Source organism: Arachis ipaensis, chromosome B8 (assembly GCF_059453495.1).
Source record: "Arachis ipaensis isolate K30076 ecotype BB chromosome B8, ASM5945349v1, whole genome shotgun sequence".
Taxonomy (NCBI): domain Eukaryota; kingdom Viridiplantae; phylum Streptophyta; class Magnoliopsida; order Fabales; family Fabaceae; genus Arachis; species Arachis ipaensis.
The window spans coordinates 131,130,671-131,144,842 of NC_142443.1; the positions used below are offsets into that span (position 1 = coordinate 131,130,671).

Genomic DNA, 14,172 nt, shown 5'->3' on the forward strand with positions numbered 1-14,172 from the left:
CTGAATTTACAGATTATAAAATTAAGCACAAAATCACTACAAAGTAACTTATTTGAACATTGAATCAAGCATAAATATATTATAACTATTTCTAATCCCTACTTCTTGTTTAGTTCAGTTCTTACATCTCTCACACACTAGAAAATACTCACACAAAGGCAGAGACACGACTGGTGGTGGTGCTATATTTTTCTTGGCCAAAAAGTGTCGTAAAAAAAGTGATGAAATTAACCACTCTGAGCTTGAAATTTTCTATCTCTTTAGGTGTACTCCATATGGGCTTTAAGATGGAATTTCTGTGCATAGAAGAGAGCAAGAATTTATCATGGTCACTGCTAAAAAAACTGAAAAGAATAGAGAAGGAACAAGAACTCACTTTGCTGAATTTTCGGTAAAAACACAAGAATTAGTGAAAATGGGTAAGAAATTGTGTTTGTATGGCTTGAATTCTTGAAGAACACATGAAGAATAAATGGAAGAAATGCTAGAATTAAGGCTAAAATATAGAGAGAAAGTGCAATATTTTTCTCTCTTTCTCTCAAAAATTCGGTAAAAAAGTGGTAAAAATGCACAAGTGTTTGTAAATTTTTTTTAGCAAAATTTCTTTAAATAAAAATTCAGAGTCTTGGCTGAATTAATTGTAGTAAAAGGGCTAAAATTTTTTGTGGTCAAGGGATAGGTATTAATGAAGAAGGGGTTTGAAAACGAGAAAGCTTGGTCAGCGCTTGTATGTCGAGTTTATCTGCAATTAGCTGCAGCTAGTTACTCGGGGATAAAAATACAGTAAAGAGAGGTGAGAGACTGAGATAATAGTATCCCAGAGGCTGAGAGGGAGGGGCAAGTTACTTGAGTGGCAAGTAAGAGGATTCGGTCATTCGGGGTCTCTAGGAGTCGCTTGTGGAATACTAGTCAGAAATTCGGTTCGAGATAACTTTTACTGTGTGGTAAAATAATTAATGACTATAATTTATTCTTAAAGAAATAAATTATGAATGGATTGCTAATATTAATCTTGAGACAATTACTAAGATCGAAATTATTTCCATCACTAATTTCGAGTTTTTCGGTTACTAACTTTTTCCAGCACACGCAAAACTGCCACTGAAAGTGAATTTCTATCTCAAAAAGTCTCTATTGAGGAAAATAAATCAATGACAAGCAAGTATTTATTTTTAATAGTCAAATTTGACTTAGAGAAATTAATTGCCCTCATAAAGTCAAGTTGGACCTATTAATTACTATTTTATAATTTATTTTTATTTTTTTACCATTGGGCCTACCTCACTAATAGTTATTGGACCGTAGTTCATGATTTTGTAGAATAAGTTAAAAAATAGCCAGAAAAATTAGTTTATGAAAAATTGAATTTGATGGATATCAGTGATTTAGATAATGGGGAGTTGAATCTAGACCTCTTTTAACTTTGCTTCTTGTTCTTCAAAATGGGTGTATCTTATAGATTCTATTGAGTCACCTTGTGTAGAAAAGTAGAAGATACTTTTTTTTTTGTCTCTTGTTGAAGGAGGAGCCAAAATAAAACTGAGTGCAAGGTCTATAACAGTGAAGTATAACTAAATAGAATAGGCATGAGATAATTTTGTTTTGTCTTCTAAAGTATAAAACCAGAAACAAAGAAGCGAAAGAGAAGTGACACAGCCATATATCCTGGTTCAGCTACCCAGTGCAATGTAGCCTATATCCAATCTTCATTATAACAATAATGGAATTTCACTATCTTTCAACAAGATTACATACATCAATTTTCCTAGGATTCAACCCAATCCTATCTGGGACAAACCCAACTTCTACGCAAGCTATATTTAACTAGGTTCATTCCCTAGATTTCAACTGCAAAGTGCTCACCCAACTTGTAAGGGAATCCCCTCAATATCATGAAAATAAAACAGAAAAATATACAAAAGATTTTTGAAATAAACATTGACTTTTCTCCTAGTCTAACTCTCTTTGTCTTTTTTTACTCAATGACTTTTTCATACATTTCTCACTGTATTGCCTTTCTCCATTGAAACAAAGAAATATTAAACTGAGAAAACAGAATATTCAATGAGAACCATGAAGGAGAATAATGTAATAGTTCTGTAAAGCTGTATTTGTTTACAGAGACAGGAACACAGAAACACAAAATTGTGTTTGACATAGGAGACATGGACAGAGACAATGTGTCTAGAGACACTGAATTAGTGTATTTTGTGTCCATTCTAATAGGAAGGGCACGGAGACACAAACAAGAGACACAACTTATTTTTTATTTTTTCTTTCATTATTCTTGTTAATTTTTCATAATTATATTTTTTATTATTATATTTTTTCAACTTAAATTTTTGAATAAAAAAAATGAGAATAAATTAGATTCCTATAATTTGTTCTAGTTTATCACTAAACATAATACAAAAATACAAAATTTTGTGTCTCTGTCTTTATGTCTTGTTCTCAGTGTCTTGTCCTGTCCTATTCTCAAAAACAAACACAGCCTAAGATATGGGAACCCAAACTTTGTGCTCTCACTCCTTGTCTCAATCCTTGGTCATTTACCCCTTTAGTAGAGAAGTAAAGTTTTCAAAGTTCGAAGCTTGGCTTGCACATGTTTGACTTCTTCTTCCCCAATATCAGCAGCGACAACGGCGTCACAGAAGAGAGATAGAATAGAAGCAGTGATTAAATCATACATGTATCCATACTTTCTATCTTCTCTTTCATCATTTTTCATCTTACTTCTTTAATCTAATCCCTTCATTTGTGCTTTGGCTCCAAGTAATTTTTCTGACTATTGATTTCTTGCAAAGCTCCATAACCTCTAAATTCTTAAGCTTTTCGATTCGGTGTATGCAGAGAGGAGATTTTCTTTCACGAACTTCAATGTTGCACAAAGATGGAAAGATTTTTCCAATGAGCCTTCGGATGTGATCTTTGCTTTTAAGCCTAGATTCTTTGACTTTCTTTTTCTTTGATTGAAATTGGTAACTCACTTTTTGTACTTTGATTTAGTCCTAATAAGAGCTTTTCATTTTTCTTGTTTTGCTTCAGAGTTTTATGTGGGTGAGAGAGAAGAGTGAGAAGAGAGAGTTTGGTTCGGTAGTGTGTGATTTGGTTCTAATAAAAATGGAGTTTCATTGTTTACTTAGCAACCAAATGAGTGAATGGACTTGGATCAGTAATTAGGCCTTTTGCTTGTTTTTGGGCCATTCATTCTTTGGATTAAAAGTGATGATATAAATACTTATTGGATAATGTCCAAAAAAATTGCTTATCAGATCTAAACTAATGTTGGGCTTTGTTAGCTTGTGATTGGGCCTGAAGCTAGTTGTTGGACCAGTATGTTTTATATTAATTTTTTGCATAATTAAGTAAATTAATCACACACTTAAATTTTTAACTCAATAATAATGTTTAGTCATCATCAATTAATTTATTGTTTAGCTTTAAACTTAATATAATTCTTACACCAACAAAAGAGGTGGAGAAAAATATGTGTATGTTGTTTTGTCTTTGTATCTCTTTTGAGATGAGATAAAAAAGGTAAAAGAAAAAGATAGATTTAGAGAGGATAGAAAAAAAAAAGATGTATTATTTATTATTTCATTAAGTCTATTTGTCAATTCAGTATTTTTTGTCAATCTAAATGAAATCACTTAATAAAAGGTTATTTTTGTCAAATGTAACTATTTTAAATGATTTATTTATCGTTCCCATCTTTTGGAGTTATTATTGTCAACAATAAAATTTTTTAAATACTATTTTATCTTTATTTGATAAACTGATAAGTATGAACATTGATAAAAAAAAAATTTATATGAATAATTTATGAATATAATTTTCAAATAGCATTATATATGTAACTAATCATGTAATATCATATTTATAAAAATAATTAATTTTTATTTATTGCATCAATAATTATCTAAAAAATGAATAGAGAAAATAATAAATATGTCATTGACTTTTTGTTTGAGGATATTTAAGTTTTTGACAATTTGAAAAATATATTTAAGTTTTTGGCTTTTCTAAAATTTGAATATATTAATCACTCATGTTCATTTGGGTCTGTCAGATCCAAGAAAAAATCAAACGTGACTCCCGTTGTACTGATTTAGTTGATACAAATGCACACGTGAAAAAGTTTTTAGAAATAAGACAACTTTGCCTCAAAAATTGATGTGTCTAAATTTTAAAGATGTCAAACACTTAAATATATTTTTTAAATCCTCAAGAATTTAAATATTCGCATACCAAAAAATAAGATCGTTTTGTCAATTTTCTCAAATGAGTATATCTGTAACTATAACTATATAAAACATTTTGCACCAAACAAATTAAACCCGTACTTTATTACAATTAAGCTCATCCACTTTTGACTCGTCAATTCACTATTTTTAATTTTCATACACTCAGAGTATAAAATATTTTAGATTTTGATTCTCTAAATTTTGAATTTTACAAAGGTAAAGTGTAATCTTTCACCATTTATTTTATAAATAGGATCAAGAGAAAATATGAGGGAGAAACTATTCAATGATAAAAGATCATACTCTATCCTCTAAAGTGAAAATTCAAAATTTAAATGATCCAACTTCAAATATTTTACATAAAGAAAAGTATAGGGAGCCAATGGAATATTTGTACAATCTGTACAATAGAGGTTTAGGGAGTATTAGAGATATAACCATTAGTGTTACTTTTTCTCATCAACATAAGTTTTTAGAATGAGTGGTATTATGATATGGTATCAGAGCTCTAAATTGGAAAGGTCAAGAGTTTGATCCTTAGTGAACTCATTCTGGATATTATAGGTGATGTTCATTTTGTAACTCATATAGTCTATTGTACACATTATACAAATATTTCATTGGCTTTCTAGCAGAACTCTTTACATAATGAATTTGAATCCTCTAAAATTTGAATTTCACTTTAAGAAGTAAAATGTTTATTATTAATTTTTTTTCCCTTAAATAATTTTTCTTTCATATTTATTATTAGTCCCACCTATAAAATCAATAATGAGAGATCACACTTCACTCTCTAAAATGAAATTCAAATTTTAGAATATCCAAATCCTTACATAATCATACAATTATAATCGTTCTCTTTGATGATGATTTACTTGCATATAAAAACACATCATCGTCCTTTTCAGGTCGACACCGTGTCATCTGACACACGGATTCACCCGAATATCTCTCTCTCTCTCTCTCTCAATTTCTTTTAGTCGAAAACTTCGTTGTGAATTGTTCTATTGGGGTGGTTATAAAAGAAAATCTGAGAACAAGGATTTTTCTATTTAATCTTCAATTTGCTTGATCTTTAAGGAGCTCTGAATCGCAATGGTGAAGGAAACCACCTACTACGACACATTAGGTGTCAACGTTGATGCATCTGCCGCAGATATCAAAAAGGCCTATTATATCAAGGTAATATATTACTTAATTAATTAATCTGAAATTATTAACTTTCGTTTTTATGATATTGTTATTAAATTGCCTGATCTGTTTCTAAATCTGTCATCACTTTTTTAAATGGAACAGTTACTATCTTACCCGTTATGAACCTGCTTTGATTATTCGTTTCATTTGAAGCATTTTATGTTGGGAATTTTGTTTTTTGGAAAACAGAATTTGCAGTGTTGCCTTCTTCATGGATCTAATATGTTCCTCGCTTTATGTAGAGATGTTTTTCTTTTTTGAACTTTTTAAGCTGAAATTTATGTGAAATTTTAAGGGCGAAAAATGTAAGAAAGTGTGGGTTTCTTCTGTGTGTTGAGAATACCTTTTTTTCTTTTTCAGAGTTGAGAATACCTTGAAATATTATATCTTGTCTGTTGTTTTAATCTCTCTTACCCCTCTTTCTCTTCTTTTTTGCAGGCAAGAATTGTTCACCCTGATAAAAATCCTGGAGACCCTACGGCTGCAGAAAAGTTTCAGGTAAGTTACTAAGAACCAGAGTTTTTGGCTTCATGGTACTGACTACTGAAGAAGTTTACTGAGCTTTCATTAATAATTTTTATAATTTTTCTCTTTCTTAATTCCTACTAATAGAAGATTTATTCCTATCTGGAAGAGATACAAATAGTTAACTCTATTCAAATGGTTACTCCTTAAAAGTTCTCCAGCATGTTTCAATATCTTCATCAGTTTTTCCCTATGCCTTGTCGTGGTTGTATTGGTGTATTGCTAACTTAGGAGTATTAAACATTGGAGTATTTATAATTTGGATCTCTCTAACCCTTTAGTTTGCTTTGGTATTCCTTAGTATACTTTTCTGAGTCTGGTATCTATATGCAGGTACTTGGTGAAGCTTACCAGGTTTTAAGTGACCCTAACAAGCGTGAAGCATATGATAAATATGGAAAGGAAGGAGTACAAGAGTAAGTTCCTTCTACCTTGAACGGTTGAAAATAAATTGAGTAACTAATAGTGGATTGCAAGTAATTAAGCTTCTTCAAATAATCAAATGACTATGTTATTTTATTGCAGTTGGGATCTAAGTCATATAGATTCCGTTCAGTATGCTAGTGTTTAACTATTTTTTTTTATCATCTTTCATTTAATTTCCTCTTCTTGGTTACTATATTCAATTATTAGACAGATAGAAATGTAACCGGAGATATATTTGTTCACTGAGTATACTCTTTTCGTATGTTTTTATGTATATTAGTTTGATTTGAGCCCAGAAATTGGGTTTATTGTAATTCCTGTGGAGAAAGATAAAGAGAGTCAACAATAATGAAGCTGTTTTCCCATAAATGGGGTCAAATTACATGGATCAAATGGCACTACTATGTCTTATATCGATAAGCAAGTTATTTTATTATAAATCATTTTTAATGGTTTCGTCAATGCTGTTTCTTGGTTTTCCTTACTTAGATTATTGGGATACCTTCTATCTAATCAAATCTCTGTATTAGGGCTCCTAAAGGTATTTATTGGTTTTAATTTAGCCAGCATCTCCTTTAGGGATGACGGGCTTAACATCCTAGCTTGCTTATAGTTCCTGTATAATGGTTGCTCCACCACCTTATGTTAGATGCAGTTCTAAGCAACTATATATAAGGAAATAAAAGTGCTTCCTTGCTAGCAACTATAGCTTTTGGTGTTGTGTCAAGTGGCTGATCCAACAATCAGTATTACTCCGACTTGCACATGGAAAGAGAAAGGGGTAGAAAGTTTTTGTTTTAATTTAAGAAGAGTTACTCTTAGGATTCATTGGGCATAACATCCTAGTCCACAATGTTTGTAATTAGCTCCTTATGCTAGATATGGTTTTCAGAAACTATAAGGGACTAAAGTTGCACTCTCTTGGTTTAAATATACCTCTTTTTCCTGTCTTTCTCTATGATGGCCAAAAGACACTTAAACGATGTGAGATGCTGCAAGCTTGTTCTTCAAGAGGCTTGTTTTCTCCCTGCATAAAATCTCACACTATCCTTTTGTGACATTCTTCTTTTCCCTCCCCTCTAGTACTCAGACCTTAAAATGAACTGCTATAGATCTCCCCTTGCTACCTGGCACATGGGCAGGAGGTTATATTCTCATTCTTCTTGCCTTTATTCCATATCTTCCCTCTGCACTTTCCTTAGGTCTAGCATTTTTTGTTTTCCTTTTTCCATTTTATTTTGTTTTATTATTATTATTATTTGGGAGGGGGGTTGTTTATGTAATGTGGGCAATGTTTTATTACCGCAAGTGGTTGAACCTGAGTTTACGTTTCCTTTTGAGATTAGTTAGAACTTACAAACCAGACCTAACCAATTCTCACTATGAAAACATATTTAGATAGCGTTGCAGAACCTTTGCTTAAACAATAACGATAACTTGATCTATTCAGATTTGTGAATGTTGTCTCCTATATTGGGTTATCAAAATTGTATTGATGAACTAATGCCCAAGGGAGCTTTCTAGATGCTTCTGAGTTCTGACAATATTTTGATTTTTTTTTTGTTTCTTTTTTTTTTTGTTTCTTTTTTTTTCAAGGATCTTAACAGGCTTTCTGTTTGTTAATTAAGAAAACCTGTATGAACACTGATTTTTCTTTTCCGTTTTTCAGTGATTCAATGATAGACCCTACAGCTGTATTTGGAATGGTTTTCGGAAATGACCTATTTGAAGATTACATTGGAGTACTAAGCTTCATTTCTATGGCAACTATAGAAATTGAAGACAACATACAGGATCCTGAAGCTCAGAAGCAGAGGTTTCTTGAGAAGTTGAAAGTAATTATCTCTTACCAGTTGTCCACACCTACTCTTCCTTTTCCCTTCCCCATATTCCAGTAGTTGAATCTGTTTCATACTGTATTATCACCAGGAACGGCAGAAGGAAAGGGAGCTAAAGCTCATTTCAAGTCTCAAAAATCACCTGCAACCATTTGTTGAGGGTCGAGTAGATGAATTCATTAGTTGGGCAAATAAAGAAGCTATCCGTCTTTCAACAGCTGGTAAATGCCGTATTTTGAATACTAATATTGTATTGTTTAACAATGGTTGACAGTCTAGACTTTTCAGTAACTTACATTTGTAAAATGAGTTAGTTATGTATTTAAAGCTTTTTGAGCACTGTTAGAGGTTTCACTTGATCTGGAGGTGCAAATATTATTTTCATCTTTCAATATAAATGGAATTACTGAAATAATTTAAAGCTTGTTGATCAAGTTTAAGGTTTTGAAATTTGAATGGTTTGATGTTATTTGAATGACATTATTTCCCACTAAAGGAAGATGTCTAAATTATATCTTCGCTACATTTGAAAAATATATAATATGGTGTTAGTTTGGTATCGTCTTGGCACTCTATAATTGATGCCGTAGTAAGATTATGAAGATTCTTGTTATGTTTGAATTTTATTAACCTGTGCTGAGGTTCTACTAGTGGTTGTGCCTTATTAATACTTGACTAGCAATTAACTCATTCTCTGCAATGAGGGTCCCTTGGGTCTCAATATAGCAATCATTCTTGGCCTCATGCTGTCCAACCAAGAATACAGCATAAATCTCATACCCTTCTAGTGGACAACATAACCATACATGTCATTAGGTTGCATTTAATGGGAATTTAAATGATAGAGAAACCCTTTTCAGCTATCTGGTATCTGAGACTAGGATGTGAATTTGGACTTTCGAATCCTTTTGCTATTTTTTCATGTAAATCTTATTTTCAATTATTGATTTCATCTCTGAACATGGAAAGGTTCCCCTTGGAAAAGATCATTTGAAAATCCATATGACCATTTCTCCTTCTGAGGTAAAAAGCTTTTGTTTGGACAGCACTTCTTTATTAAGCAAACACTAATTGTATGCTATTGAAGTGTAAGCCTTTCCATTGTTTTGTCTCCTAATCTGTGTATATTACTATTATGTGTGGTTTAAGTTCCAACCTGGGGGCTGCTTTTTTTTAAAAATATAAAAATAAAAAAGACACTGTTGACAGGACTTTCCAGCATACATGATTCAATTTCAATCACTCATACAACTCATATCAAAGTTGAAGTTGAATATTGTTTCAACAAAGTACATTCTTATTGCATATATAGGATATATTTGAGGGCATTGATTTCGTGTAGATCACCTTTGTTGGATAGATCATCCTTTCCTAAACCTAGGAACCAGCATAACCTAATTATTATGACTGCGTATTTGACTGTGGAGTTCAATTTGAACAGGATTTTGAGCCTTGCACATTGACCATGAGCACAGTTTATGAGATAAGAATGACTTTGAGGCTAAGCATTGATAACTAAGTTGGCTTTCCTCCAAAATTAGCAAATGTCAACCCTCTTTTGGTAACGTTAGGGAGAATGGTGTTAATGTTAACATGGTACAATTAGAAGGATGTTGTAGTAACTACAAATTCATGTATGATAGAATCTCCTGGCTTAGTTTCTTTTGATTTAAATTTTGTTTACACAGCTGATATTGGACTTGGCTCTCGATCTAGGAGTAAGCCAAGTCTGAGCTAAGAAAATGGGCTCCATTGTTGAGACAGCCTTGGTAACTTTAAGTCGAATTTCTTCCTGACTTAGCTAAGTGCCAGCCTTCCTCTTGTAACTCAGGGAAAATGGTGATAAAGTTATCAGAAAGATGGAATAGAAATTATAAAATCCATGAATGTTACGACTTCTCTTTTAATTTCACTCCTGGTTCTTTGCCTCTCTATTTCTGCTGCTGCTTTTTTTTTTTTTTTTTTTTTTTTTTTTTTTTTTTTCTGGATACAAATTCCTATACTCTTTTCTTTGACTGGAATTTTGTTAACACATAACTGATATCATTTTCAGCTTTTGGAGAGGCCATGCTGCATACAATTGGTTATATCTACACACGAAAAGCTGCAAAGGAACTTGGAAAGGATAGACGATATATGAATGTTCCCTTCTTGGCAGAGTGGGTGCGAGACAAAGGACACCGAATAAAGTCCCAAGTGATGGCAGCCTCTGGTAGCAGATTATTTTCCATAAAAATGTTGATAGTCTTTTTAGTTGAAAGTTTACGGTTATGGGCGTTGCTCAAATTTGGAAGGTTTTAATGGAACTTAATTGCTTCTGTAGGAGCTGTGGCACTAATTCAAATAGAAGAAGAGCTGAAGAAGCTAAACCAATCTGAAAATAGGGAAGAAAGCATGATAAAAGTGTTGGAAGAAAAGAAGGAGGCCATGATAAATTCAGTATGGCAGATCAACGTGATTGATATTGAAACAACTCTGTCACGCGTTTGCCAAGTTGTAAGTTGCATTACCCAAAAAAAGAAATAAAAAGTAAAAAATACTGCAGTGCTTGAATGCTGTTAGTGATCAGTTCAACAAGCTACTCAGAAAAAATCTCGTCTTCGTGATGTGCTATCAATATCTTTTCTCTTCTCAATGTTTTTTAATACTCAAACCTTAATACTCTTCTAGACCATAACTAAAAGCATCTAAGAACGGTGATAAGCTGAAATGCATGTAATAACAACAGTGATAAGAATAAATTTATATCATGAAATCTCACTTGATTGCAAGGATTTGAGAAAATTATCTTGTTATTAATCTCAGGTTCTTAGAGATCCAAGTGTCTCAAAAGATGTTCTGAAATCTAGGGCAAAAGCATTAAAGAAGTTAGGAACCATCTTTCAAGTAAGTTTTTTTTTTTTTTTTTTTTTTTGCCATGTCTATGCAAATAATATTTTCACTTATGCATGGATCAAAGACTTCGTTAAGCACTTGTTACATTTTGTTTATATCTGATTAAGAATGCTCCATCATGCTTCTCAGGGTGCTAAATCTGCTTACACTAGGGAGAACAGCCTGCGACGTGAATGTCAGAAACCATTATCAACATCATCTTCTCCATCACGATAATTTTGTTAAATTTATTTGATGTGGTTGTGAATGAATTAACTGATGCCTACGCTATCTGAGTTTGGATTGGATTTCATATTGTATATTTCAGTGCACAATAGGGGGGCAAAAAAGGTACAACAAAGAAGCAAAAAGAACTGTTGTTCCAATGCTATTTAACTGCTCTCATTGCTGTGTAGTTTGAGTTATTACAGGTTAGCCTAGCCTGCCATTTTTATTTTGCAAACAAATCAATGTACATTTTCAACTTCCTTGTTTGTAAAGCTAGTGTTCGTTACGTATTTATGTATTCAATATTCATTCTAAACTCCCATTTAGTGTTTATTGAAGTTCTCTATTATTCATGCTGCACTCCTAACTCCTGGGATAGGTGGAACTCCTTTAATTAAGTATCGGTCTAAAATAAGTGGTTTTAGTATTCCACTCCTGTAGATAACTTCAACACTTTATCTTAACTCTTCATCTATTTTATAGTTTGTTTCGGTTTTCCTTCATGACCAAGTGATTATAATACCCAAGTTTAACAAAGTTGACCAAAAGATTCATTGGCCCAAAACCATTCTAACAAAATCACTCACACAATATACCTGAATCAGACGCACACTTCAATTTTTACCATTTCTTCCAAAACTCAATCTCTTCTACCACATTCGCTATTTTCTGGTTCTTTCAATATGTTTGCTATTTTGCAGTTCTTTCTACTTGCCTACTTCTTATGTTAAGAATATTGATTTTAGAAGAACAACATTGGAAACAATACTGGTTTTTTGAAGAGATGGTTTTTGGAAGAGATTTATGAACCGAATAGAGTGAATATATAATGTTAATTAGTGTGTGTTGCATAGAGAAGAAGAGCTTCTAATTAAGTATGAGCAAATTAGTAGAAAGAAAATTTGTATTTTTACATTCAAAAATTTGTTTTATTTTATGTTAATTGTAAAAATATTTCTATGTTTTATATGTTATTCTTAAAAAATTTGTGTATTTCGCATCATAAAATTTTTTGTTTGATTCCTATATTTTTTTTTTAAATTTGTATGTCTACCTTAGAAAGTTTATGTATTTATCATCATAAAATTTTTCTGTTTATTAATAGATTTCTGTATTGTTTTTTATATTTCTCTTAAAAATTTGTGTTTATCTTAAAAAGATTTTTGTATTTATTGTCACAAAATTTCTATATTTATAGTCACAAATTTTTGTATTTAGCATAAAAATATTTGTTTTTTTTTCTGTGATTTTTTAAAAAAAATTATGTTTTTATCATCAAAAAATTTTTGTATTTATTGTTACAAAAATCTTGTGTTTTTTCTCATATTTTTTTCTCTTCTTTAAATTCTTTTTTTTTTAAAAAATTTTAAAACAAAACAAACGAACAAAGAAAATATGAAAGAAGGATAAGATTTATAAAAAGGAAGAGTAGTAGAAGATGGAAAAAAAATGAAAAAGCATAAGAAGTAGAAGGAGGAGAAAGAAGCCAAGGAAAAGATGTAGGAAAAAGAATGAGGAAAAAGAAGATAATGCAGGAGAAGAATGACTGCTTTTTAATTTGTATATTGGGACTGAAATAATGTTTTCTACCGTTATTGGTATTGTGTGTGTAATCTTCAGATGGGGACGACGGCAGAAGACAAATCTAAGAAGTCTTGCAAATTGGAGGGTCAGTATTCTTCAAATTGAACCCTCAGATTTGATTGTAACTAGGACACGCTTTTGTAGCAATCGGATGTCCAAAGATGAATGAGTGGAGATCGAACGGTGAATGCTTGATGCCCGAAATCTGAGTCTCAGATTTCATCGCTTATCAATCCAACGGACAGGGGTATATCAACGATGATCGACGGTGAGGGAGGGCCCACAATTCTGACCCTCAGTTTTGTGGTTAATAACCACGTGTACCACATGCACATGAGAAGGATGGGGTTGATATCTTCTTTCCTCGTTCATCCCTTTAACTCCATTTGGTTCAGTTTCAGCAACCATTCTTCATCCTTTATCTTTCATACCACCAAATACATACACTAACAATAAATAAAAACCACAATGCCTAAGAAAAAAAAAATTAAAGAAGTACCCGAACTTCATATTATTAACTATTTAGCCAACCTCATTATATAAGTATTTTTGTTAAATTTTTTTCAAGTGTGACTACCATTATATCTCCTTATTTTACAGCAATACTTTCTCTGGATCATGCTAACCCTATCAACCAACCACAAGTTGTACCGTACTGTGTACATTTGGCATAGAATGTTTAGGGTTTTGATTCATACACCCAGTAGTCTACGCCTCTTCGGATAGCATAATCTTTAACTACCGCAATCACAGCTTTTCGAGAACTAAATTTCATCCCCACGACGAATTCATCATCTACCATAACAGGAGGCTCTGTACAACAATATCATGACATAAGTTCACAAGAGCATATATACAAGTATACATAAATACATTGCATTATGAATATTCTTTGGTTTCATCGAAATAAGTATATCTTTGAAGAGGATCGAACTATGCCAAAGGGTGCTGTTCATTTGGATGCTCTTTGGTTAACTCGAGATTATTCTGCTGCCTAGTCTGAGTTTATTAGAATAAGGAGAAATGTTGGTTCTTTTATGGAAAAGTATATCTATTGGTCTCCCCCAACCCCCCTTCATTATTAAATACAGATGGTTCAGTGTCAAAGGAGGAAAAGGCTGCGTGTGGTGGCATTTTACGGGATCATGAAGGATAATTCTTGGCTTGTTTTAGCGCCAATTTAGGCGTTTGTACTGTTACTGTGGCTGAATTGTGGGACATACTTCTTGGTACGGAATTAGCTATTAATTTGGGTATTG

The 14,172-nt window shown here is 32.1% G+C and overlaps 1 protein-coding gene across 1 annotated transcript; it reads left to right on the forward strand.

Annotated features, from left to right (window-relative positions):
• Window positions 1–5,106: 5,106 nt before the first annotated feature.
• On the forward strand, window positions 5,107–11,649 carry LOC107613757 (DNAJ heat shock N-terminal domain-containing protein). The gene is made up of 9 exons (XM_016315884.2): window positions 5,107–5,426; window positions 5,877–5,936; window positions 6,297–6,379; window positions 8,059–8,224; window positions 8,319–8,448; window positions 10,281–10,439; window positions 10,551–10,723; window positions 11,033–11,113; window positions 11,252–11,649. The coding sequence occupies exons 1-9, from the start codon at window positions 5,340–5,342 to the stop codon at window positions 11,336–11,338; spliced, it is 1,026 nt and encodes a 341-aa protein (XP_016171370.1). The 5' UTR covers window positions 5,107–5,339; the 3' UTR covers window positions 11,339–11,649.
• The last annotated feature ends 2,523 nt before the right edge of the window (window positions 11,650–14,172 follow it).

What these genes read in the sequence shown, in the direction of transcription:
- LOC107613757 (XM_016315884.2), top strand. Translation starts at nt 5,340, where the DNA reads ATGGTGAAGGAAACCACCTACTACGACACATTAGGTGTCAACGTTGAT. An exon ending in CGGCTGCAGAAAAGTTTCAG is followed by an intron (nt 5,937 to 6,296) that starts GTAAGTTACTAA and finishes ATCTATATGCAG; the next exon opens with GTACTTGGTGAAGCTTACCA. An exon ending in GGTTTCTTGAGAAGTTGAAA is followed by an intron (nt 8,225 to 8,318) that starts GTAATTATCTCT and finishes TATTATCACCAG; the next exon opens with GAACGGCAGAAGGAAAGGGA.